This window comes from Festucalex cinctus, chromosome 5 (assembly GCF_051991245.1).
Source record: "Festucalex cinctus isolate MCC-2025b chromosome 5, RoL_Fcin_1.0, whole genome shotgun sequence".
Classification (NCBI taxonomy): Eukaryota; Metazoa; Chordata; class Actinopteri; order Syngnathiformes; family Syngnathidae; genus Festucalex; species Festucalex cinctus.
The window spans coordinates 29,337,213-29,364,566 of record NC_135415.1 but is presented as its reverse complement, the minus strand read 5'-3'; the positions used below and the strand labels follow the sequence as shown (position 1 = coordinate 29,364,566).

Below are 27,354 nucleotides of genomic sequence, written 5' to 3'. Positions count from 1 at the left end.
AAAACTTTTCTTTCTTTTTTTTTCTTTTTTTTAATGATTAAAATTGATTAAATTAAGGCTGTTGACATGTTATAAAATCGCACAATTGCCTTGGCGTTATTTCTCGAGTGGAAGTGGGTTAAATACTGTACTCACTTCAACGGCATTATTTTTGTTCAGGCACAGCGTTAGGCGACAGTGACTGGGTCCTTGCTGAGTTGCTGTCAGTATTTTAAAATCCATCTGGTAGCCGAGGAGCGGAGGAGGAGGTGGGCATGGTCTATTTGATATATTTTAATTATATGTTATTTTATTTTATTTTAACTGTTATTATACAACAATTCCATGTACTTTTTAAACGTAGAACATCAAAAAAATGCATTAGAAAATATACGCTGACAGTCGCTGGCAATGGTGAGAATCTTACTTTGCAAAGAGGCTAACGTTAGCACGACCTCTTCAGAATGCGCTCAAAACTTCCAACTGATGTTTTCAGTCTTTTGTGGCTGTCAATTTAAGGGGAAATTAAATTACTTTGCCTATTAGTATGTTCTGACAATTGTCAGTTACCGTCCCAAGCGTTTGTTAACTGACTTTACTTTTACCTTTTGTTCCGGTAGACGTAGTGTGCGTACTTTTTATATGTTCGTACAAATCAGAACTTCGTTTAAAGAGAAGGACAAAATGACAAACTCAATGTAGGCTATGCACTTAACTGTACACTAAATGCAAAAAAATATATTTGCTGTCATGGCCCCCAATTACCACAAATAATTTTAGAAACAGTTTATATGCGCTCGCTTATTCGTGTAAATAGTGTATACAGTATATTGCTGTGAGTGGTCCATGTTGAATTTTTAAAAATCCCACAGATGGGGAACGTTACATTCGCACTGTCTTGAAACTGAGCATGCGCAGAAAACGTTGTAAACAATGAGACGAGACTATCAGACCGTCCTCAGCTTTGTGTCTGTCCACCACTTTATCTGTGTAAAACTAACGAGGACCGCCTAAAGCTCATCGTAAAATACAAAACATGTTGCTCTGTGAGTATGAGTACTCATTTTTTTTACAAAGTGTCATCAGATGCACTTTCGGTTTTTTTATCGGCATCATCACCCCGAAGACGTATCGAATTTGTACGTTGCAGGCTGAGAAGCCACCTCAAATGACAGTTGGGTGTGACAGCATCTATTCAGTCGCCTAATCCAGCCGTGTCTTTAAAAAAATGTGTATCTGTGTGTGATATTGTGCAATCGACATCTTGATAGTCTTTGGCCAAATTGCATACGTTTCTCCTTTTTGGGTAGGGTTTTATCAGAGCTGATTCTACCAGGCTAGCCATGCTCACTACCCGGCAGTCCAACCTCACTGATATGACTCGCTAGCACAGGCTAGCTGTACATGTATGTGGATATTTATTTACTTTTATTTGTTGCTTAATGCCAACGGGGTTACAGTGACTTATTTCTTATTTCAGGGCGTGATATTGAAGGGAAAGCAGAATGATGATCACTGTACTCACCGTGTGACAGGTTTGGTAGTGCACAGCTCGATCCTGACCTGAACTATAGGACTGTTGGAAAAAGAACGGATGGAGATTTTTTTTGCTCCTCCAATAAGAAGATCAATATGCTTCTATAAATAATGTCATCTGCTCTTTGCTGTCTATTGCTGTGGGAATAACCGATTAGTTTAAATAACACTGGCCACAATTCTCAGACACTACTGTCAAAGTTACCGAAATAGCTTTGAAACTATTACACCGTCTGCGGAATCGATTTCAGGACGCTTTGCAAGTATGAATTCCCTGATGCCCGTGTTGCTCAAGTGAAAGGTCAATTTAGGAGCTTGCCTGTGTGCTGCTGGAGACGGTTGTAGTCAAATAAATCATCAATACTTTAGGGATTGTTTCCCATTTCATCACCCCGAATGTGTTTGCAAGCTCGAGTTCCATCTCTCAGCTGATTTTTCTGGATTGCTATTCAATGGTCATGTTGTGGAAAGCACACATTTGTCATTGATAGTTTATTCTTTGCATTTATAAATTGAGACAAATTTACTGCTATTACAGTATTAATAGCTGCTTGTCTTGAGCTGTGTCGTATTCTGGTATTTTCCAGGGAGCTGAAGAATGGAGGCAGTTTTGACCAGGCTGAAGGGCCTAACTGCTGATGAACTGCGTGAGGAATTTGCCCGGGCAGACCTGAAGTGCATCGCCATCACGGCCACCACCCGATCTATCGTTGAAAAGAAGTTGGCGCGAATGCTCGCTGGGCCGGAGAGTGACGCCACCGAAACGGACAACGGTTCCTCTGCGAGGGATGCAGACGGCGTGGCTTCAGCAGCTGACCATGACAAACCTTTACCGTGTACCAACGCAACCGTTGCAGCGGGCAGCGGCCCAAATGAGGAACTGGACTTTGGCTATGGTGTGGGGCTCAACCCGCCAGAGGAAGAGGAGATCTCGAGCACTCAATCCAAAATGAAAACCCCTTCAAAAGCAGCACAAGTATCCCCGTCCTTTTATTATGGAGTATGTCCGTCGTGGGAGGACATTTTGTCTCGAAATGGTAAGAAAGTGTTACTTTTTCTTTTTAGGAGACAATACCGACTTGGACCATATTAGCATCTAATCATTTTTGGCGTACATTTTTCACATGTGTCATCTATGTCCAATTTTCCCATGTGGACACTTCCTTGTTGCAGTATTAACAAATATGTTGTGAAAAATTGGCCTTCCACCGTACTTCAAGTGGCTTTTAAATAGTGATAGACCGATATGGTTTTTTCAAGGCCGATACCGATACAGATTATTTGTAGTCAAGTCGGCCGATAACCGATATTTCAAGCCGATATTCATTTGCAGTAAAATGGGGGGGAATTCTTTCAAACTATATATAATTTCTCACTGAGTAACAAATTCATGTGAATGTAGCTCATTTGGGGTTTTTGTTAGGGTTCGTAAAAACGTTTCAAAAAGATTTTCGCGGTGAAAAATTGTGTGAATATGTTCCAAATGTGTATTCGACAAATAAAAACTGACTGCGAACATCTTACAAATCCTGATGAAAACCCCAAATTCGCTACGTTCGCAAGTATTCCCTGCTCAGTGAGCTTTATCGGGCTTCAGATTCAAAAAATGGCCGATGCCGATATTTGTCAAAATGCCAAATATCGGCGCCGATAATCGGCCCGGCCAATTATCGGTCTATCCCTACTTTTAAAGCGTATCGCAATGCCTGCTGCATTCTTGTCCTACTTTCCTAGTGCAACTTGACATGCTTGTTGCCGGTATGTGATTTCCAAGCATTGATGTGCTCACTCTTCAGGCGTTAGTATTTGTGCTGCGACACCTCTGCCATAACATGTCTGGGTCAATTTTCCTGTTGTCCTTAAACTCATTTGATGTTTTTTTTTGTTATATGTCAAGGCAAGGAGTTTAAATTTGAGTGCACACTATGTTGCAGAATAAGTTCATATGACAAGTACTTATGCAGATTATTGTCTGCCTGCAGAAAGAGCACACGTTTATACAGATAAGAAAGATGCCCTTCAAGCTGTTAAGGGGATGAAGGGAGCACGTTTTAAAGCCTTTTCCAACCGTGAGGATGCTGAGAAGTTTGCCAAGGGGATGTGCGACTATTTCCCCTCTCCCAACAAATCCATGGCATGCGTGTCTCCTGTTAAGCCAGGCCAAATCGTCAGTAAAGGTACAGTATGTAAACTGGTATTTAGCTGAATGCTTTGTATACATGCAAATCAAACCAAAGTGTAAATCAAAAGTTTCACGGCTGTCAACTTGAGTATTGTCCTGTTTACTGAATATATGTAAATTCCAACCAACATTTCTGTTAGGAGTGGGAATCTTTGACTGTCTCACGATTTGATTCCGATTTTTGGATGTGCGATTCGATTCAGGATCGATTTTTGATTCAGAATGATTTTTGATTCAAAATGATTGACAATGATTTGTGCTTCAATTTATAGCTGTGCAAAGAATTGTCATGTTCTACTCCAGTCTAAGTCGCTAATACTAATTAGCACGCTACTTGGGGCACTTTTATCACTCAAAAGAACGAATATTCGTACCAAACTCTTCAGTAATGTATTACAAAGAAGCAGCTTAACATTACTCATACTTTATATGCTCTTCCTACGCTACAAAATTCTTATTGGAATAACTCCATCGTGAATTTTTCCTTCTACTCTCTAATGTGGCTACAACTTAACAGAACGTGTGGAACCACACTGCCCCTAAGTGGCCAAATCGTGTACAACATGAACAGCACTCCCAGTAAAGGCATTCACAATCAAGTCATCTTTATTTACAAGGGGAAGACAATATAAAATAAATAACAGATTTTGGGACATTTAAAATCGATTCTGAATCATACGGAATGAGAATCGATTATTTTTATTTATTTATTTTTTGCACACCCACAATTTCTCTTGTTGCTTTGTTTGGCAGTCTGTTCACACAAATAATAGAAATTGTTTATTTAGACCTGGATTTAATTGAATCTAGCAACTAATTTTCTGTTTTTGAGACGAATCCTGGCCCCTCACTCTGTTGTGTTTCTCCGCACACTAGACATGATGGAGGTGGATACCATCAACAGGGAACGAGCCAACAGTTTTAAGAGCCCACGCGCGCAGGACCTGACGGCCAAGCTGAGAAAAGCTGTGGAGAAGGGAGATGAGGCGGCCTTCATTGAGATTGTCTGGAGCAACCCACGCTATCTCATTGGCTCCGGGGATAACCCCACTATTGTGCAGGTGAGCATATGCAACATGACATTTTCTGCACAAGTGGAGATTGTTGCCCCATTCTGCTTTGACAACATCAATGTAACTAAATTGCCACATTTTTGAAAAAAAAATAAAATAATCACCTGTGACCGGGGAAGGTGATGCATGTGCAGTTAAATCGGGTTCGGTAAATGTTGTTTTAACTTACGAGGCACTTTGCTGTTGAGAAGCGATATTCTCCTTCACACTTTTTGATTGCAACGTGTGCTCAGGAGGGTTGCAGGTACAACGTAATGCACGTGGCGGCCAAGGAGAACCAAGCCGGCATCGCCCAACTCCTGCTGGATACTTTAGAGAACCCGGAGTTTATGCGCCTCATGTACCCTGACGACCAAGAAGACATGCTGCAGAAGCGCATCCGTTACATTGTCGATCTTTACCTCAACACTCCGGATAAGGCGGTACGTTTTTTTTTTTTTTTTTGTGGTTTTTAGCCCATTAAAAAAAAACAGATTCAATCAAAGTATTCTTCTGGTGTGTGTTGACGTTCTAATTTGTTGTTTACGTGTGTCAGGGTTTTGAAACACCACTCCATTTTGCCTGCAAGTTTGGCTGTCCAGAAGTGGTCAACGTGCTGTGCTCACATCCTGACACGGATAAGAACTGCAAGAACAGTGATGACCGCAAGCCTTGTGATGTATGAATGTGTTATTTACATTGGAATCCTCCATGCTGGTTTTAGTAACAAACCATCACAATAGGTAGACATACACAAAGTTCCTGCACATCCTTAAAAAGTGTTAAAAGGCACTCAAAAAATGAGGTCTTAATTGGCATTGAAATGTCTTAAATCATTTATTCAAGTCTTAATAATTTTAGCATGATATGATAAGTAGGATTTTTATGATTATAAATAGTTTTAAATCTTAAAAATAAACCTTCTTAATGAACACATTTACAGAATGGCTCTTGTGGTAAGATCGTGTGACATCACGATAGCGGACCCATCAAAACAGTCATGTGGTTTTCGTCCGTCATTTATGTACTGTAGCAATTTTGGACGACATATGAGACATTGCGAAGTTAAAACGGCACAATAAACCTCTAACATAGGGAATTTTGTTTGCCAGACCTGATGTGTGTGTATGCAAAGTTTCACGAGTTTTTGTACATGTTTAGACCCTCGCCCGTGGTCCCTTCTCAAGGTTTCTTGAACAGCACATTTCCATGGCAGTGCCACTTGGCGAAAACCGAAAACTTTGTGTTTTAGTATGATTTTTAAGTCTTAATGCTGTTCTGAGCAAATTTGATGTAGACCAGTTAACCTGCTTGGAGGAAAATATCAAAGACCAAACATGTTATTTCCTTTTGCCAGTAGGTGGTGCTATAACTACAATGAAAAATATTTTCGGTGATGTCTTCAGGTCTGGATTCTCATCAAAAATATGTGACATTTTGGTTAAGAACTTGATAATTATGCGTCTTAAATGTATTCTGGTGACGGCGATCAATAAGCTTGAGCTTCATCCCGTCAGCCATTTTTATTTGTTTTGTTATTATTCATTCAACAGCCTCTGTTGTCACAGCAAATCATCAGAATTTGGTCTATTGTGGCGAAGGAAAATTTGAAGCCTGCCACCATCATTTAATATGGCAAAAAAAAAAAAAAAAAATTCATAGCTTGCCTTTTAATTTCCCATTTCTTGAGATGGTGCAGAACAAGTTTGCAGTCAAGCAGATGAAACCTGGAGGACAGATTTGCAAAAGTATGACCTGTGTAAATGTGCAACTATGGGACAAAATTAGACATAAAAAAAAAATCATTGCTCAATTCCTGTCCATTTTAGGATATGGCTTGTGCTGAATTTTTGCGTACATCTCTGGTGCGCTACGTGCCGATTTTCGTAGGCCGAGGACGGTCAAGCGGACTGTGGATGGGAGTTGGTTGAATTTTTTTTTATAGGGGTCACTACAGAGCCATTTTTTGGTGATTGTGTATGACTTTAAAATATCCAATTTTTTTTGTCAGGTGTGTGCAACATGATGTGTTTTTTGTGCATGCTTAGAGCCTCAAAAATGTGATTTTATTCGGCAGAAAAAAAGGAATCTCTTTAATATCTATCTAATCTAATATCTAAGAAAAAGACTAATTCCTTCAATTACAATAGGAACATTGCAGCTATTTCAAGTCTCATTTGTGTGACTTGAGGAAGTTCTGACCTTTTATGGCTTTCGAAATCTTTTTGGCCGCAATCACTCACTGCACATTGTTGACTAACTTTAGATGAGCATCAGCACATTCTTTGCCTTGCCAATCCAGCAACAGACGCATTGTGACAGCTGCCTGCAATGCAAATTGACACCGTTTCTCCCTTTTCTTAGATTATTTGTCGCAGAAAGAACTCAACCCAAGAAGTGAGAGAGAAAATAAGCGACTATTTGGAGGGTAAGAACAAACATTTTCAAAATCATATCGTGTGCATGCCAACATTTGAGTATTTTTCAAAAGTCAGGTTCAATGAGTGCAATTGTGAAGTAGAAATTGAAATTCTCAAAGAGAAAAATTACTCGGACAGCCGCTTGGAATTTGAATGTATGGCCCGTATGAGCTTATTTTTTAGTTATTTTTAACTGAAACTTGTCAGCCAATCAGAGAAGGCGTTCGTTGAGTGACAGATGAAGCCAAAGTCTGGAGGAGATATTATGAGGGTGTGTTGTTTTACTTTTTGGGTTCAGATTTTCTATTGGCAATATTATCAGTCAAAAACATTTCTCCCCATCGTCCGTCGTCCAATTTTCACATTTTTTGATGTGTTGTAGTTGTACTAATGTCGTAAGTGGACATTCCAACCAGACTCAACATTTTGACATATGTTAATTTTTTTTTTTTAATTCTTGTCATGTTATGATTGTTGAAAAGTAGCTGACTTCTGTGTCCCAAAGACATATTTATACGTTTTTTTTCGTTTTTTTGGGTTTTTTTTTTTTAATGCTAGAGCATACAGAAGGCTTTGATGCAGCCTCTCAACTGCAAAGAACGGTTGCAGAAATGGTAGTTATTATACAAGCGGCCAGCAGGTGGCAGCAGAGCAAAGGAGATCAACCAGGGTCATCTAGAAAAAAAGCTAAATTACTTCAAATTTTAAATAGATTTGTGAAAACTGATGAAACTTAGCTCTCTTCTAATGCTATTTGCTGCAAAATGGAAACAGATAGAAACATACTTTTTTTCCTGATGAAAGAAGAGACTTTAATCTTTCTTTTGATAGGTTCCATGCTTTTATAGCAATAGAACCCAATATTCTGTGGGCCTTGCAAAATCAGTCAAAATCCAGTAAAGCGAACGGGATTGCGAAATGTGAAAATGGCGGTGAGTGAATGAGTTAAAAACGCTTGCATTTTCTTTTTTGAGCATGAATCCATTGAGCGATGCTGCTGCAATTATGTACAGTTAAAAGAAGATAAGAGTAGAAAAAGATCATACAGTACTTTTTCCCAGTATGGTATTTGTTTGCAAAATAATGTCCGTGTCTGTTAGTCATTGAAAAATGGAAGCGCAACGTCTTCTGTGTGCCGCCATCTTTCTGCTTCCTCGTAGACCGCTGCTACATCCCCTTGCTCAGGCCAGCCGACAACACCTCTCAGCCCATCATTGGCGCTCCGTGGTCGCCCGAAGCCTCGGAAAGTCTCTCGCTGATCCAACGGCACACAAAAAGCCCGCTGGATCCTCTCATGACTGTCACAGCCTTTGCTGGTCCGCTGAGCCCCTCGAAAGTAAGACGTGGATCCACTTCTTATCTGCATTCACTCAAATGTAACGGAGGACCAAAACTGCCAAAATTCAAAATAAATAAATGACTAAAAGTGAAAGTGACTTCCTCGTTCGCCGAGACGCTCGCTCGACCAATGACAGGCAGTTTGCAACGGCCGAGTCCAACCCAACACACGCTTAGGACCGCCCCCTCATTTGAATAACATTTCCACTTGGCAGTATGGACCAAAGATGCCAAAATTCAAAATAAATAAACGACTAAATACATGACGAAATAAATAACTAAATAAATGACTGAATAATTAATGACTAAATAAATTAATGACTAAATAAATGACTAAAAGTAAAAATAAAAGTTGATATAAAAAATATAATTCAAAAATTAAATACAAATGTATTTATGTATGTATATATTTTGTTCTTTTTATTTCCATTTATATTTATTTCTTTTTGGATAGAATATTCAAATTAGATTTTTTTTTAAATACCTGTTTTATTTTCACTTTTAGTCTTTATTTATTTTGAGATTTGGCAGTTTTAGTCCTCCATACAAATGTAGTATCTAGGGGTGTTAAAAAAAAAAATCGATTCGGCGATATATCGCGATACTACATCGCGCGATTCTCGAATCGATTCAATAATCGGCAGAATCGATTTTTTTTTTTTTTTTTTTTTTTTTAGGATTCACACCTTGAGCATGGAAGAATGTTATATGAACGGCACATTAAGCCTTAATATTTTTATTTTAATGCTGTTCAAACATGAAACATATTACAACCTCTATAAGACTGAAATTTCAGATAAATAAATAATACATTTTCATATAAATCTTACACTCTACAAGCTTACTGATTAGTATTTTCTAAATATGAATGAAAAAAAATCGCAACAATCGACTTTTCGTATCGGGATTAATCGATATCGAATCGTGACCATTCGTATCGGGATTAATCGGTATCGAATCGAATCGTGACCTGTGAATCGTGATACGAATCGAATCGTCAGGTACTAGGCAATTCACACCCCTAGTAGTATCAAAGATCACGTCATGTGAACCATTATTGTTATGTTAGACCACAAACTATAATGGCCCCCGTTTTTAGGCAGGTGATTTTCGCCGTTCCTGGAAGACGCCGCCGAGGAACCGAGCAGAACATTTCCACAACATCCTTAAGTCGGATCCTGACCGCGGTGCGGAACGGGTTGGCAGGTCGGTCAACAGTTGTTTTTTTTTGCTGTACATAGAACTGTGTTAATAATATAATATTCATGCGTGTTCTTTCTCTTCCAGAGATTTGGCTCACGAGATGGGTCACCCCTGGGCGGAATATTGGGACTTCCTTGACAGTTTTGTCGATCTGTCATCATCCAAGGGACTTCACAAGCTGGACGAGTACTTGAGTAAGAGGGATTTCTTTCCACGGACTTGTGAAGAGGGAGAGAATGAGACCAGCAACAGATTTAAAACGCCTTCACCAGGTACCTGTAACGATTACTGTTAGTAGGGGGGAAAAAATAATACCGGTATTGTTGAACGTGAAAAATACTACAACACGCACATAAACAACAGGATGTTATGGACGTGCACTCTTGGAGAGTGAGTGTGCTGTTATGTCTTGCTCATTTGCATATGATCATATCTGAAGTTATTGCTCAATTAAAAAAATTTTTTTTATTTTTTTTTTTAAATATTGTGCACAAGTAATACACATTAAAAAAAAATATCTGAAACTAACTAAAACTATAAACTAAAAGTAAGCATTTATTAAGTAAACTAAAACTAACAGAACCGCACAGGAAATGAATTAAAGCTAACTAAATAAAAAAAAATAAAAAAAAAACAGCCTCAAAATGAAATCAAAACTAACTCAAATGAGAATTCCAAAACTATAATAAAACTCTTCCTTACTGTGAAACATGGAAGAATTTTGGTTATGTCATAGGTTATGCCATCCCATTATGCTGCTGCACTTTATTGTTGAATATGAATACTCAATTGTACAAAAAAATAATAGCGCGTAAATGTGAAGTTGTAAAACCAACATTTTTGTCAATACAATACTTGATGCTATCCTTCTATTTACTTATTCATCATGTCAGAATGAAGGTAAATAAAAATCCAGACAGCAAGTGTTGGACTTATTAAGAAACGACGATCCGTGTTTGGTTGCAGGCAAGCCCAAGAAGTTCTGCAACTCCATCTCTGTCGGCGCCTTCTTGGACGAGGGCGAGGACATCAGCCTGGAGGAGATGAAGAACAGGCAGAACGCGGCGCTTACCTGCATCACCTCCTCCGCCGCGTCCATCGACGACCTGAAGGGGGCGGTGGGCGGCCACGACGTTCACATCATGCCCATGGCGCTCAAGTATCGCGGCGGCGACCTGATCGAGACGGCGGCCGAGCAGGACCGGCTGCCGCCCGCCGTCTGCAAAAACGGCGTCTGCTCCTCATCGAGGGACGCCGTCTTCAACGGAGACGACGTATTCCCTCGGAGCTCCTCCACCGGCGGCGGCGGTTTGCTGTCACCAGTCGCCAACCTGTCGGTGGAGTTTGAGCGCATGTCGCTGCAGGAGTCGCCCGAGGAGAGGCGCGGCGGCGGCGGCGGCGGCGGCGGCGGCGGCGGCGGCGGCCGGCACAGGGAGAGCCCGGACTCCGTCGGCGCCGACCTGAGCTGCGGGCTGAAGCGTTTGACCATCGGCCAGAGCGACGAGGCCCTGAAGGGGGGCGACGCCGAGGAGCGGCGCAGCAGCAGCAGCAGCAGCGGCGGCTCCGAGGAGTTCTTGGAGGCTTTCCAGGACGGCCTGGAGATGACGAGCAGGACGAGGGGGGCGGCTTCGGGGGTGCGTAACTTGTGCGCCAGGTCCAAATCGTGGGACCATGGTGGGAGGGACCTCAGCAGCTCGGGGTCGTCGTCGTCCTCCTATAAGTCCTTCGATCATTCCCATGAGTTCCTTCCCAGGACGCCACCTCACAGTCGGAGAGGACTCTTCATCGTTGGGTGAGAAGTTGTTTTTCTAATTCAATTACATGGGAGAGAAAAAATAATAATATATATATATCTATATCAGTGTTTTTGTTTCTTTTAAAGCAGTTTTAATTTTATTTCATTAATATAAAAAAAAAAGTAGTTTAATTATTATAATGCTGGTGAAAATTACCATTTTCTTTGCATTGATTATTGATTGATGTGTAACGTAATTAGAATTCTAATTTGTAAAAGTGAAATCCTGATGAGCTTAACTGACAAATTTAATCTGTTCCATGACCACATTCATTGAAATGAATAGAAAAGGCATTCATATGTTGTAAACCACAAAAAAAAAACAAAAAAAAAAACAACACCATATAAGGAATGATGATGTTACAGATATGATCTGATTGTTTGATGTTTTCACAGAGATTCGCCGACCAAGTTGGACAGAGACGTGTTGTCTGCAATTGGGGGCGTCGAGGTGGACCTCCAAAAATATCCCAGCATTCATAAGTGGATGAGCACAATGAGGTCCTACTCTTCCTCGGACATGAGAAGGTACCCTATCAAATAGTACGATCGCTCTCCGTAAGCCGTAATCAAATATTCCGCAAGACCATTTTTTTTTTCCTAAAACGCCGCAATTGACGAATGTGCCCAGTTGGCCGAGCCCGGCGGCGGTCAAACCGCGACTCCGGACCACGCAGCATCAGACCCCCGGCTCTCCCTCCGCCGTCCTCGCGTCTCCGCCGGGCCGCTTCAGTCCCGCCCGCCAGGCCGCCTCGCCGGACTTCAGCCCCGGCCGCTACAGCCCCGCCCACGTGCGCCACATCCAACGCAATCGCCTCAAGCGCTTGAGCGAGTCGTCCATTTGAAAAAGGGGGTCGACTCCGCCCGCCGCATCCTCGAGCTCCCCCGCCCCCGAACAAACGGATATTATTAAAAAGACTGGAATAGCGTAGAGGAGTTCTGTTATTAAACCGCAGCACACGTGATATTTTAAAAAGGATTTTTAGAAGACAAAAAAAAAAGGAACCTCAGTGATGTGTGTGTACTTTATCGGTGCAGACCGTGTGATGTTGTGACAAGTGTGGAGCATCTGTATCATAGCCCAAGTCAATGTTTTCGGATGGTGTGGATACAAGACACGCCCCCAAGTCTGTCACAAGAAACATTGTAAGCACTAAACAAGTTCTTAAATTGAAAACGAAAAAAAAAATGTTTTTTTTTGTATGTTGGTCAGTAGCACAAAATGTTTTGTTTTGTTTTGTTTTTTATATCAAAGATGTTCAAGCAACTGCCATTTCCTGCATTTTCCTCAGTTCAGTACTTGCCTTAATTTTCTGACGCGATGGTCTCGTTCTGTCAGTTTGGGCGCATCATCGAGCTCACCTGTGGACAAGCTGCAGCATTACAGCAAACCCAAAACAATCTTCCCAATGCTTTTATTTTCTTTAATAAATTTGTGTTTTTAAATCGTTTCTCAGTGGAACCAGGATGTCTTGACTTTTCCCTTTTTGAAACCTGTCTGGACTATTCTCGCGTGTCTCAAGCCAACTTCCGTTGTGTGAGACTAACACAAGTCAAGTGTTGTGTTGCCGTTACAGAGCAGAAGAAAACTGAAGTACAACGTGAGAGCTGGCAGTAGTCACACATTTTAGTTTGAAGAGGAATATCTGGCTGATATGGAAACATGGCAGAGCTTTCCCTCTAATTTAAAGAATGGAGGAAAAGTGTAAAATCATGAAATGCCGTAAGAGGAGGAAAAAAATACATTTTGATAAAACCAATTTCCACTTACACTTGATTTGTTCTGAATGTAACTTTTGGTGAACTCAACCTTTCTCAGAGAGCACAAACAACTTTGCTGAGGAGATTGTCATCACACTTGTGCTCTCAGGTTAGAAGAGGAAATATCACTATTTTGGCTCTTTGAATGTTTCTGAATGTGTGGAGCTTTGCAAAAGTGCCCCTAAAAAACTTACAACATGCTTCTTGTGCTTTTTGCATTTAACACTTGATGAATTCTCTTCCTGTATGTCAAGGATGTGTTTGCTTTCAAGTAGTCAATAAAACATCACTCCTACTTTAATTCTGTCTAAATGTTTCCGTCCATTGTTTTGGTTCTCATTTTGTCTGTCGAATGGAATGTGACTTTTTCAATTACGTGGGTGAGTTTTAATGCATGGAATTATTTATTCTACAGAGAACTGTTGGAAGGTAGAAAAGACTGTACTGAGACACCTTGACACCCTGGTTTACATGGAGCCATGTGTTCCGGCCAAACGGAATAAAAATGTTCCATATAAACACCTCAATCGGACTGAAAAGGCTGAACGGAATTGAATTTCTTGGGGTTAGTTTCGTTTCGTCAGCGTCACGTATACGCTTCTCTAATTCCGAGTGACGTGGCTGCGTCCGGAATGCGCATGCTCTGCCTTGGCGTAAATGCGTCATGACGTCATCGTTTCCATCCACTAAAATGGCGGCGTCTACACAGAGCTTGTCTGTGAGGTGAGATCCTGTTTTAAGTACTTGAAACTGGATTTTTTTTTTTTGTCCTCCAAGATATTGCGTCAATAAAAGTGTTAACACTAACACAACTACTGTGCTAAATGACAAATCAGTGTGATCGATGTCCGTGCGTCCCCCGGCTGCCGCGGCATGTCAACAGGTGACCAGAGATCTTCATTTGGAATGATTTCAATGAGAATGACTTTTTAAAAAAAAAAAAAAAAAAAAAAAAAAAAAAAGCTCCATACTGTGCAGTACGTGTGCCATCAGTCAAAAACCATCAGGGTTCAAAGAGTCAAAAAAACAGCAGCCTCAATTTCACAAATAGTCAAAAGGATCATATTTATGAACTTATAGAGAATCCCAGTCAAGCTAAGAACCGCACAAGTAGCAGGTCCAGTGTGCTGATGATGCACCAGACTTTCAGCAAATATACCATCTTTCCTTCTTTAAAAAAAAAAAAAAAAAAACGGCAAGAGGGCAGGATCGCCATTGCACACGAGAAATTGCAAACGGGTTTCTAGTGAAGCACTTTTCCAGTCATCTTTATTAAAAGAACAAGGTGCGCCGCATCAGCTCACAACTGTACAAATATAAGAGTACAACATCATCAGCACGGTCTGATGTGCACTTTGTCGGCTCGTGTGATTCGCTAACACCACAAACGAAGACGACTCAAATTTTTGTGTACAACTTTGGAGTGTTTGAGCTTCATCGTACCACATTAACTTGAATAATTATTCATGTGGATCCTTGTGCCTTATTTCTATTTTTTTTTAAACAGCAAGAAAGTTGAACTGTTTAGTCTATTGTTTGCTCTGATTCCATGGAAATAAACTACCCGATTTGATTCCACCGCTACAAAAGTTTTTGGTTTGGAACTGCTCCCGTATAAAAACCATCGATTACATTCCGTCGCTGTTGTCTGGCGTGAACGCAATTGGCAACATTCCCACCCACCACAGTGCCAAAATCACATCTGGTGGCAGTTTAACAACAAACACTTTGAACATCAGAAGACACTTAAGGGAGAAAACTGAGCTTTGACCCCCGTGGAGCAGCAGCCCGTCGTCGCGACTTCCGGTCCCGGAAGTGCACCGTGTTGGGTCAATCAGGTTCGGGTTAGTTTGTCGGCGGGCATGAATCCCGTGTCCCCCAATGTTCGGAGGGCCACCCGACCGCTGGGGCGAATGGTGAGCCACGTGATGCTGCCGTTGTTCAATCCCATGCGTAGCCAGCCCTCGGGTGGAAACTGCAGCGCCCTGAGACGAGAGGATGACGTCTTTACCAACAAACAAAAACAGATTGAATCTGTAAAAACACAAACTGTATATACACCAGGACACTCACTTATAGCTATTATATTAGGTACAATTGAACTGTATCTAAAAATCTGTCACCAAATTGCTAAACTATATAGATCATATGCTACTGACGAAAAGGACTATTCGGCTTTTGGGTGAAATTTCAGGATGACAACACATAGTTATTGAACTTTGATGGTAACCTGAGTGGAGAAAGTGCTGAGTCATCTACATATGTGAGGAGTTTACATTTTCCCTGTAGTTGTGTAATGTGTAGCTACCATTTCCAACCAGAATTGATAAAATGATAATAGGCTAACATTTAACACAACAGCAACTTGTGTGTGTGGATTTTTCGTTTCACCCCGCCTCAAAAGCTAACATGCAAAAAGTCAATATGCTAACTAACTAGCATACAGATAGAGGACAACCCGGGTTAAAAAAATAAATAAATAAATACTAAGGTATTTTGATACTGACTTCACATTTTGTTCTGTGGTCAGGAACCATTTTGAAAGAGATTAGCAATGCTAACAACTAGTAAGCTAACATATTGAAAGACAACGACCGCAGTACAAAAAAAGCGTAAGTGTGCGCCTACGTTGAAAAACATATTAACTTAGACAGAACAACAACTACGAATGTGATTTTTAACTGTAATGCTCGTACATTCAAACGTTAACGGCTCAGCAAGCCGCACGGCCCCACTGGACGAGCTCGGCAGACGTCACAAACCTGCAGACAAAATAGCGGATGACGTTGGCATGACAGACGATGATCTCGTAGCTGTCCTCCTTCTGCTTCGGGTCCGCCCGGTGGATGTAGCGGCGGAAGGCTGCCTCGATCCGCGCGCCGTCTTCGTGGTACTGCTGGAGGACGGCAGGGGAGGTTGAAAGCCACCCCGACGTATGGCGCGAGGGTTCTTTATCCGATCTGCTTGGTTGTTATAGTACAGTGTTGTGTCTTCTGATAAATCTTAACATTTAGGAATGTTAAAAGGTCACAAACAAATAGAGTGCCTGTAGAAGGCAGCCTGGAGCCAGAACAGATCAAATGTTGCTCCAAAATTAGCACAACTTCAAAATCAAGCAATTGTTATGGAACTGAACTACGGAGGTTCCGCTTAATTCTTAAACCAGCCATCCATTCAATAAAATGACCCGAAGCAAGACATCAAACATTGTCATTTCGGAACCGCACTCTCCTTTCCTGCGATTCCTCCGATGGTTTTGCCCACTTCGGCTTGGAGCCTTAACAAGCACTTGATATGACGTGTTCAAATATACAGGCAGCAGAAATGCCAACATGGAGGAGCAGACGGACGCTTCTCTCACCACAGCGTCGGGCTTCCAATGCGTGACGGGCGGAACCGGCTCGATGGGCGCGCCCTCTCGGAGCAAGTCGCAGCTCAGCAGCTCGACGCCTAAACCCAGGAGACACCGGGTGCATGAGAAGAAAAACATCCCGTTCGCCAAAAGGCAACCTGTGCTGGTTGCGAGCATGTGTGGAAAGCTGCATGACGCGTCTCCACGAGAGTACCCGGAAGGTGCTTGCTGAGGATGTGTGCCGTCTCCGTGGCTCTGGTCATGCTGGAATGGACCAGGACGTCATATTTCAATCCCAACGCTGACAGACGATGACCTGTCAACTCGGCCTGCTCTCGACCTGAGGAGACGCATGCGATGGTCATTGGAAAAGAAAAGCGGCAGACGAGATATTGTTGTGACTAACTGCACAAGAAGAACCGTTTGTTTTTTTGTTTTTTTTTAAATCAAGATTTGCCTCAGAAGCTGATACTGTATCAGCGTGTCTTTACTTAGCTCGGGGCGGCCATTTTGCCACTCGCTATCAACCGAAAATGACATCACAGTTGCTCAGGGTGCAGGTAACGACCAATCACGACTCGGCTTCTCCATGTCAGGTGATCAAACTCTGAAATCAGGTGAGCCTTGATTGGTCGTTACCTGAGCTCCGAGCAACTTGTGCTGTTACATGTATGCTGCATTCGAGGACGGTCGGAAGTCGGACTTTTCAAAGTTCAAACCAGGAAGTGTGTTCGTGAACGTCCCCTTGAATTATCTTGGAAATCCCACTTGAGAAGTGAAACACAGACCGTGACTGGTATAACAATTTATTTGAGTATAAAACTAGATAGTTTTCTTCATTCAGAAATATTCGACACGCCACACAACGTAGGCTACGTGACGATAACTGCGTGAAATTATACGGTGAAATATTTAACTGTATGAAATGCTAATGAAATACGATAAAAACAATAAATGAAGCAAAATTGCGAAAAGGCAAGTTTGCTGGAGGTCAAAATGAGTTTTGAGGACCAAAATAAAAAAATAAAAAAATTTATCACTATCCACCATTTTGGTTGTTTACTTTCTTTCGCCTCAAACGCTTTCAGGTCGGAACTGGGAAAACCCCGAAGTCCGACCATCCTCGAATGCAGCATTATTTTCACTCGATAGTAAGTGGCAAAATGGCCGCCGCCTGGGCAAGATTAAAAACGTGTGGATTTTGCTGCTCAATTGGTATTCAACAAATGCAACTTTAAAGGGATACTTTACTTATTTAACCATTTTTGGCAGTCAAACATTAATATTTCGCCTATAATAAATGTGATATTTTCATTATTTTTCACGTACAATTAGTACCTCTAAAAACACATTTTGCAACTTGCCTTCAACTGAAAATTACATCACAAAGGCTCAAGTAACCAATCACAGCTCAGCTTCTGAATGTCACATGACCAAATTTAGAAAACAGGTGAGCTGTGTTTGGTTACCTGAGCCCTTGTGATGTCATTTTCAGTCGACAGCAAGTTGCAAAATGTGTTTTTAAAGGTACTAATTGTACGTGAAAAATAATGAAAATATCAAATTAATTATTGACAAAATATTAACTTTTTATTGCTTTATATATATATATATATATATATATATATATATATAAATGTTTTTTATATTTCGGTCTCAATAGGCTGTGCATGTTTTGTTCCTGTTGAGGTCAGTGATTAGGGAGGCCGCCATAGATTTGGAACCTTGTAAAAGAAAACGGAAAAAAACTTAACACCTCAAATTTAACCACTATTTTCTAGGGCTGGCAACACAGTGGCGCCTCAGTTTTCAGGATCAGGGATAGTAATCTTGGTTCTTGTGGAGAAATGATACATTTTGATCCCAAAAGACAAGATGCTGACCCAAGGGAGTGAGGATGCGCTCTTTGTCGCTGCTCCCGCTCAGGTTGTACTGCGAATGCCTGATGAGGAGGATGTTGCGTGTGGCTTTAGGTTTGCCGTTTTCCTGCTCTGAGCTGGGATCTTCGGTCGCACTCTCCTTCTTCTTACCATTGGACAGCGCCGAAGGCTCTCTCCTGCAAAACAGTGGTGGACTTTGGATCACAAGTGGCTTTGTCACAGAAGGTTCACTAAAATCAGCCATTTAAATGTTGGTACACGAGAGCCGCAGTTTTACAGAAGAAAAAGGATGAGTAATAGCCTTAAAATATATAAATGTACAGTGTATCATATTTTTAAACTCAACTAGTAACTACGCATTTTAGCATGTTTGCCTTTCAGAGCACACCTTATTAAGAAACACTAAAACTGTCAAATGAGGAGGACCTGTACATTTTTACTCCCCGAAATTCACTTTTGGGTTCTGACCGAGAAGTTGAGAATCACGGGCTTCACCCACTACTAACTGGGTTTACAAAAACAGAACACAAACTTGCACTTGAATTTTGTAAACACGTGTCCATCTGTGTTGTAATGTGCTCATTTGCTTATACTGTATTAGGGCTGGGCAATAAATCGAATTAATTCGATACATCGTCATTTTAAAAAAATCGAATCGTTGAAAATTTGCTAAATCATGAAATCGAGTTTTGTCTTCTGGATTATTAAAAACTGTTGTTCTTATGTTCTGTTACATCTGAATGCTTTTATGTGTTGCACCTTTGCACAAGTGGCAGAATGCTGGATGGGTGGTTTACAAGACATGTTTACAATAGCTACCAACTAGTTAATTGTGGCATTTAATATGAATGTTAAGTTTATGTTAAAGCTGAATCAGAATCAGTACACGTTACTGGTGTCTTAACATTTTGCACAGGAATTATTTTTGAATAAATAAAACCTTTAAATAAACGTTTGTTGATTTATTAGATTAAAATCGATTCAAATCGTAATCGTCCTGGATGGCTGCAAAAATCGAGATTTTATTTTTTGGCCATATCGCCCAGCCCTATAAAAGATATCGCACAACACAACACGTGAATTTGTCTCATTTCGAAAAACACAAAATTATTTTTCTGTATCGTGCAAAGCAACTTGGGCACATTTGATCTTCCAGTGACATTTGAATTTGTTCACTACTTTCCAAGACGCATGAGAAGTTTGTGACTAAGGTTTTCTGACACGTGATAGAACCTTTCTGACACCTCGTGTTTTCACTACACATTCATTGACCACGACAAAATGGCTAACTAGTCGAGAAGCATACAAGGACAGTAGGACACGATCTTACTTGTCCCAGTTAACGTCCCACGCGTGTCCCGTCGGGGCTGGCGTGATGCTCGCCGCCGTCCACGCCGGCTGCGCAGCTTGGAGCACGGAAAGTTTGGACCAGCGACCGCCTGCCTCGGTCCTTCTCTCTCCGAAACATCCGCGAGAGTCGGCAGCGGCAGCCGCCATTACGAGGGCGGCAGAACCTCCGGCGAAACCACAAATCAGCTTGAGAGTTTTCCTGTAAGACATCTTGTTAGCTTCTCGAGCTGCTATCGCGTGCTAGCAAATTAGCTCAAATGAAACCGGTGTCTCGTTAACGGCGTCCAACGTTCCCCTACGACAAAAAAAAGAGATTTTATAGTCACATTAGATTAGCAATTGGGGTAAATGTCAAAAGGACACCCAACACGTCGATATCACGCACAAGACAGTCGTGCCACAGAAACTAAAAAAATATGGCAGGCGCATGCTCCAAAAGCTAATCTTTAGCAGGTTGCTTTTACGCAGTACGGCAACCGATCTGGGTCACACAGATTTGTCTTCCTACCCACTGGTTTATAACAAAGTAGGCTACAGTGCCAGTCTCAAGGCCTCCACATAATTTGTAATATTATAAATACACGCAAATTACATAATATGGTCCGCCGAAGCAAATAATTTCGAAATATTTCAAATTTGGATGAAAATTGCAAATTTTCAAGCATGTTTCTGTTACCAAAAGTCTTTTAAATATCCTTGATTTTGGAGTTTAAAATTAGTTATTCATCAAATTGTTGTGCAATGTGCATTATATAACGTGATTATACATTTAGAACGGCCCTTTGGGGGAACCATATATGTGGCCTGCGACCAAAATGAGTTTCAGCTGACACAACTGAAAAGCTACACTGAAATTCTGTGGAATTGTTGAAATGTCGAATGTGAGACTTGCCGTACAGTATATGGTTTGAATGGATTATTACATCTGGAAGGGCGTGATGGAATTAGGCGTCGTGACGTCACCAAGATGTGCCGAATGATCTGAACAGTATGAAAGGTGGAGGAGAATGTCTAAAATAGTCGTTTATGTTGACTTTGTCATGAAAAAATGTGGAATTAAAAAAAAAACCTGATAATTTAGGGAATGTGGAAAAATTGTACGTCCCAAATGAGCAAAATAGATTTAAGTATGAATGGATTAAATTAACTGTTGTGAAATGTGGAAGGATGGAATATATTTGGTTATTTCAACGAGTATTACTTTCACCCAAAATATGGCAAGTGTAAGAAAAGTATCGATTTTCGGTGGAAAAATGCATTCAGCGTTCACACAATTAGTATATTAAATGACCACTTGGTGGCACTCTCATCAAAACCATTTACATCAATTCTGGTGGAAACCACAGCCAACGTCTGAGAATTATTTAGATTTATGTATCCATTTAGGAATAAATACATTACTGTCATTTATTTCCTGTTAAAATCAAACGAAACATCGACGACCTAGACGAAGCGAGGAAAACATTGCAGGAATTTCTTAATCTGTCCTGTTTAAGACGAGACAATGGAACTAACTCATCCGTTCATTGTAAAATGATATTGGCTTCTGAATTGACTTTGGAATAGTTTGCCTAAAACATACAATGTTTCTCTGTTTCTCTCCTGGAATGCAGGCAGCGTCGCCCGCCTGGTTCATGAAGACGCTTGCGTGTAGGCTCCACCTTTTCTAGCGGTCCAGTGACCTCACCAGTGGGCTGGATTGGAAGGGTGGGATTTCCAGGTTTTCAGTCTCTGAGCTGTTCCTGCCTCCAAGGATCGATGCAGCTTCAACGCTAGCAAAAGACTGGACTCACTGTACCTCCAATAGCACCAGAAAGGCGACACTGGACCAATTTTTCTCCACATGCTATTGCACCCGGGATAAACAATTAAGGAATGTGGAAATTACAGAATGCCCACCAGCGCCGGAAAGAGATTTAAACCCACCAAATACATCCCGGTGTCCACAGCAGCCACTCTCCTTGTGGGATCGACTACTTTATTTTTCGTTTTCACGTAAGTTGCACATCGCGTTTTTTTTTTTTCCCCCTTTCCGTCTATGCAATGTGTCTGTTGAGGTTTGCACGCGTGGATTTCAATCACTAGGGCGGAAATAATTCAATGGAGTGTTTCTTGTCACAGTGGCGCATTGCATTGCGCTTTCGAGGGCGGTTTTGCAAAAGCCTGATCAGTGGCCATTCAGACTTTATACTGTATGTGAAAGAAGTTTGGAGAGAGCAGCCGTCATACATGAGTTCCATGTTCCACTGCTCCAGCTAGGCCTCACAAACTCACTTTTAATTGTGTGGGGGAAGAACTGCTTTATTTTATCTTGAATTCAAATGGTTGGATTGGCTCAACAGGCCACCACGTTACAGCTTCATATTTAGAATGGTTACCATAGTCACTGGCAGTGTTTGAAGAGTCATAATATACCTCCTCACACCACCAGCCAATGTTAAGATATAATGAATGGGTTGACTGCCTTTGGACTGAGGTTTTAGTCATTCAAACTTGTGCTGTTTTTGAGTCAGTGTATATCAAGGATGGACAAGACTGCATTGAAAATTCTAACCTCTCAGCATCATTGCCATGCAGTATCTGAGATCCTTGCACACAGCATCAGCACACCAAGTCAGAGTTATTTATTATTATTTTTTATTGTGGTAATTTGCAGTGTTTTGTATATTTACTGTATAGTGATGTGTGTTTGCATTATCGGACCAACTCTAGATACAGATACAGTGTAAATGGTACAGAGAATGGATGGATGGATATTCGATCCATCTGTCAGTATGATGCAAGTGTACATATCATGTTTTGGTTATAGTATATGTTCCACCAGTAAACCCAATGAAGACATCCAGACTCAAAACATTAAAGAAACATTATCCAGTCTTATCCAAAAAAAAGTGAAATGTGATTTCTTCCTGTCAATTGTATGCACTAGAAGATGATTTGCAGCTGCATTTGCCCTCTGGATTCCAGCAAATAGAATATTCACAATTCTCTAGTCGGATGTTCTTGAATAATGGCTGCTATGTGTCCTTGTTTATGAACTTCGGCAACTCAACTGTTTACTGTGTTGTTTGTTGGATGGCGGAACAACTGAACACAGTTTGATCTGCAGCACCCCCGCTGGTTTTGCAGTCGTAAGGTCAATGCTTGAGTCCGAGGCAAGCATATGGCGTTTGTGGCTTGTGCAGGTAGTTTGGACTGCAGCTTTAAAAGTCCAAGTGGTGCGCTGCCTTTGCATAGACAAAATGGCCTCATTTGCAAGCTCATGTGGGCCGACTGTGCTGTGATTTTGCCCATTTGAATAGAAAATAAGGGAATATTATGTGTGCTCAACAATTCTTTAGCGGGCCATTTTATGCCAGTATCAGAATTGCGGAGCGCACTTACTGTAAAGTGTTCACAAGGGTTCATCCCACAGCAGATGGTTCAAGGGTGAGGATTAAGACTTTACTCGGTTGCTCCTTCATTTCGCAGTTCAAGTCCGAGAGGATTGATTTGAGCATAATGGAACACCCTGGGGAGCACTACACATCCAAACTAGGCCATGTCCCACTATTGTCAAACACACATTTACGTTGGTCTCAGACTAGCCTTGTCTTTAATAAGTTTAGCTTTCACATTACAAGCTACAGTTCATTATTTAATGTCTAAAAGTAAATAAGTAAGTAAGTAAGTAAATATGATGCATATGGGACAATAAGCAAATATGCAGACAGACTTAAAAAAAAAAATCTTAAAGTGCCAGCAGACTTCCTGGTGTCATTTGGTCAACTTTCAGTGAGAACTGAGTAGGGCTGGGTCTAAAATATCGCTATATCGATATTGAATCGATATTCCTTTCCATAGCCCAATATCGATTCATGAAACCATGAATCGATACTTTTAATAGTTTTTTTTACCATGTAAATTAATGTGCCAAATAGGGCCCGGCCGATTAATACGCCGCCGATTATAATCGGCCGATTATTAGCCTTCAAACATCGGCCAAAACAATCGGACAATTGAGCTAAAGGCTGATTATTTTCCACTTAAAACGTTATCAAAGAAAGTCGAAGTTTCCGACACTATGAAAGTACCCTGAATGTACCATTTTGCTTGCATAGCATTAGCAACTAGCAAGTGTGTAGCGTATGTTATTCTGTTCTCACGAGGCGTCCTTCAAGATGTTTAATGACCCCTCACTTGGAGTTAAGTCTAAAACTAAATACACAATTTTAAGAATTACATCCGCTCTATATTTAAATACAAAATACATTTCGTTTTTAAAACATCGCTAGCCTAGCTCAAACAGGAAGTTAACAAATGCTAACAGGAAGTTAGCATCGACTTCGGGAGTGTTTTTCCTTCAAATAATGAATCGAATCGGGCCATTCTGAATCGAATCGAATTGATTTTGGAAATCTGAATCGATACCCAGCCCTAGAACTGAGGCCATGTTTTGCACATCCATACTGTCTATGACGTTAACTGCTTTTGGCTTTTCTAACAGCTCGTGTTACTGTTGGCCCCTGACTGAGATTAAAATTACAACACATTAAGGCAGACTTATTTATAATGCCACAGCATGACAAAAAAAAAAAAAGTCTGGGGGGGAACTGTTGATGAATTAAGCTCTTAGTCGTGGATTAGTTGAGATAATAATACTATCCAGGCTTTATCTGCATCTACTGTATAACAAGATTGTGTTGCATAGTAGAAAACGTACTAAATTTGTTATTTATTGTTACACTTTGAAAGTCTGCTTAGTGAGTTATGATCTGGAAATAGAAATTCTGTTATACTTTTTTTTTTGCAAGTCTAATAGGCCACACTTAAGGGCACACATGGTTAGATGAATGGGAATCTAGAAATAGCCTTTGTTCAGCACTTCTTGCACTCTGTTTGTGAATAATGAGAGCCGTAGTGAGCGTTGGCATGCAGTACCAGTCAAGCAAAGCTTTGTATGAGCAGGCCTGACAGGAATCTAATCTTCAGCTTCCACATCTGTTTCCTCCTTTTCATAGTACATCCATTCAGTCACACTTCATTCATATCCTACAGAAAGCATTGTTTGCCTCTTGTTAAGTTTTAAATCTTTAGGTATGTCCGGCATGGTGGCAGAAATGTGTAGAATAAACATTGTTGCCACCACTTCATTCATATTGATCTTTTTGTAACGTTCTTCCTCTTCTTAGCAGTGCGCCACTTACTTTTTCATTGGTAGATGTGAAATTATTTATGGGGTTTCTTTAGTTGAAACAGCTGTAAAAGGTTTTAGAAACACTTCTTTGGCTCTTTGCTGTTTAATAGTCGGAGAGCCTAGCCTCTTTTTAATGATCCTGAGCAGTTAAAAAAAATAAAAATTGCACCAGAGTTACTGCTCACTGTAGAACAGGAAAGGGCAACTGGCGAGCCGCATGCTGTAAAATAGTTTGGTGCCATCCTTTAATGGTAATATTTATGCACGACAGGCCGTCGCACTGGGGGGGAATAAAAAAATCACAGGTGCTTATTTTGGGATTGTTCAAACCCTTTGTTGTTGAGGGCTGATCAACATGAAATATCTAAAATACTATGGGGCCTATTCACTCAAGGTTTGCGTCGCCTTTGCACCGCGCTAACCGTCACGCACGGATTATTATTATTTTTTTCACTCATTCACTCACAGAAGCTTACATGTGTGAATGAGTGAGTGGGAAAAAAAAAATAATAATCAGTGCGTGCTTTCAAATTGCCGCGGGAGTGACGTCACGCAGCTGACGCGTTCGCCCGGCCTCGTTTGTGTGTTACTTATGTTCCTTTTTAAACCATGTCTGTTACACGTTGATATGAAGTGTATGAGGGCTTTTTCCCTCCTCCTCACACTACAATCTCAGAGCCTTTGCAGTATTAATTGATGGTATCTTAGGACATGAGTTTGTTCATTGAGTCTAATCGGCGTCATGTTTGTGTTAAATACTGACTTGCTGTCATCTTTACGTCAGGAGGTTGAGTAAACAAGCCGGTAATTAAAAAGGCCTGACTTTGAATGGAAGTATTATTAATGTCCATTATAGCTGTTTACTTCCTCCTATGTGATGTCAGTGACCGTTGAGCTGTCAGTATTTGGCTGGAAGTTAAAAAAAACAAAACGTTTGTTTGAGAATTTGACTCCTCTGTCAGATTTGATCATCCATTTTAAAATGTTGCTGTATGGCATTTGAAAAACATGTGAGAGAAGGTGTGTCGTAAATTTTATTAGCTTTTACTGTTAAGCTCATGAACACATAATGAGCGCTTTGACATAAGACTCGCATAAAGTAGGAAAACCATACGGACTTGTTGCTTATGCAGTGTCCTATAATTGTCCTCTAATTTATGCTATTGCGCCTCCCGCTTTCTACCAACAAGCTGTATGGTGCAGTCTTCTGGTTGCTCAAGAAGAGTGAGTGATTACTGATGATGCAACCTGCTGTTGTTGGGCTTCATCTTTTCCCGATTAGATAACAATGTAATTTCCTCTGGTCCTCATCCATCAGCAGCTAGTGGGCCTGCTGACAACTGACATAGCGTTTCTTTTGATGGTGTATGTTTCTGTGGTCCGTCTATCAAGATTCAGTGAGTCATCCTCATTAATCACAGTTGTAAGCAAGACGTGATTTCGGCTGAAGGTCACTTCGACCGTGGTCATTTTTTAAACAATTAATGCGATTGCTTTTCCTCGGCGTCGCAAGATGAAAACATCGTTTTTATTTGAGCAATGACTCCAAATATTAAAGAGGCAACATGTTAATGTGACATTGATGAATTTGAAGTGATTTCTGAATGGGCTGCAACGATGACATCCAACACACCAAAGACAATGTTGTCTCTGTTGCGTCTCGGGGATGTGGGTGTGAAGCGCTTTCTACCCGTGAGTCATAATTCCGACAAAGGTCACCGAAATGCATATGGAAAAAAGCCAGAGTCCTAATATTATTATTGCCTTACTGTTTATTTCTCGGCTCTTTGTACTAGATGAGCAGGATGATGTCATGCTGTATTCACGAGGGACCAATAATGTTATTAAGTTTGTAGTGAGGAAGGGCCAACCTCGAATCCCTCCGTCATTTACAATCATTTTTGTTTCCTAATTCAACTCGATTCTTTGTTTCTGGAATCCTCTCTTGGTGCCTTCTCCAAATATTGCAATGAGACACGCAAAGTAGATCCATGTGGAGTTGGTGCGCGTGGGCGAAAAGTGCGGGAAAGTCCGGCGAGGTACTTTTCCTCCCCAGCAAGTTGAATCGACCGGGGCCACCTGGAAAGTGTCTTCTTGGTCAACATGTGGGAATCATTTTAGGCTGTTCCAGCCTCTCCCGCTATGGTCCGCCTCCGCCCTGCTTCCCCTCACACTCTTTTTGCACCGTGAGACTGGCAGTAGGTAGTTGTGGTTATGCAGCCCAACACTCCCGGCTGGAGGCCTCCCAAGGCGTCGAGGGCAAGAAGACATTTTTAGATGGAAAATAGATATAGACTGATCAAAGGGGCAATGACACATTTTGAAGTGGA

The 27,354-nt window shown here is 41.1% G+C and overlaps 3 protein-coding genes across 9 annotated transcripts in view; 2 read left to right on the top strand and 1 right to left on the bottom strand.

Moving 5' to 3' along the window:
* Positions 1 to 120: 120 nt before the first annotated feature.
* On the top strand, positions 121 to 13,567 carry ankle2 (ankyrin repeat and LEM domain containing 2). 5 transcript variants are annotated; one of them, XM_077521219.1, is made up of 15 exons: positions 166 to 248; positions 1,290 to 1,385; positions 1,460 to 1,514; positions 2,103 to 2,552; positions 3,498 to 3,692; positions 4,574 to 4,758; positions 5,004 to 5,192; positions 5,306 to 5,428; positions 7,114 to 7,177; positions 8,330 to 8,505; positions 9,607 to 9,713; positions 9,795 to 9,982; positions 10,677 to 11,502; positions 11,902 to 12,033; positions 12,137 to 13,567. In XM_077521219.1, exons 4-15 carry the CDS (start codon positions 2,114 to 2,116, stop codon positions 12,348 to 12,350), a joined length of 2,838 nt encoding a protein of 945 aa, XP_077377345.1. In that variant the 5' UTR covers positions 166 to 248; positions 1,290 to 1,385; positions 1,460 to 1,514; positions 2,103 to 2,113; the 3' UTR covers positions 12,351 to 13,567. The 5 variants fall into 5 exon arrangements, with proteins under 5 accessions (XP_077377346.1, XP_077377345.1, XP_077377348.1 ...); XM_077521221.1 differs by lacking the exon at positions 166 to 248 and adding an exon at positions 867 to 1,025; XM_077521222.1 differs by lacking the exon at positions 1,460 to 1,514.
* A 939-nt stretch (positions 13,568 to 14,506) lies between these two features.
* On the bottom strand, positions 14,507 to 20,352 carry pgam5 (PGAM family member 5, serine/threonine protein phosphatase, mitochondrial). Of its 3 annotated transcripts, none has more exons than XM_077522101.1 (6): positions 19,829 to 20,349; positions 18,502 to 18,674; positions 16,833 to 16,958; positions 16,628 to 16,716; positions 16,029 to 16,162; positions 14,507 to 15,251 (listed from the first exon to the last, which is right to left on the bottom strand). In XM_077522101.1, the coding sequence occupies exons 1-6, from the start codon at positions 20,056 to 20,058 to the stop codon at positions 15,101 to 15,103; spliced, it is 903 nt and encodes a 300-aa protein (XP_077378227.1). In that variant the 5' UTR covers positions 20,059 to 20,349; the 3' UTR covers positions 14,507 to 15,100. The 3 variants fall into 3 exon arrangements, with proteins under 3 accessions (XP_077378227.1, XP_077378228.1, XP_077378229.1); XM_077522102.1 differs by having other exon boundaries at positions 16,029 to 16,159; XM_077522103.1 differs by having other exon boundaries at positions 15,102 to 15,251; positions 15,963 to 16,162; positions 19,829 to 20,352.
* Positions 20,353 to 21,467: 1,115 nt separating this feature from the next.
* The window catches only part of zdhhc8b (zDHHC palmitoyltransferase 8b), a 53,811-nt gene continuing 47,924 nt past the window's right edge, over positions 21,468 to 27,354 (top strand). Inside the window, exon 1 of the mRNA XM_077522099.1 lies at positions 21,468 to 21,843. Coding sequence (XP_077378225.1) covers positions 21,740 to 21,843 — 104 coding nt within the window. The 5' untranslated portion in view covers positions 21,468 to 21,739. The remainder of the gene's footprint in view (positions 21,844 to 27,354) is intronic.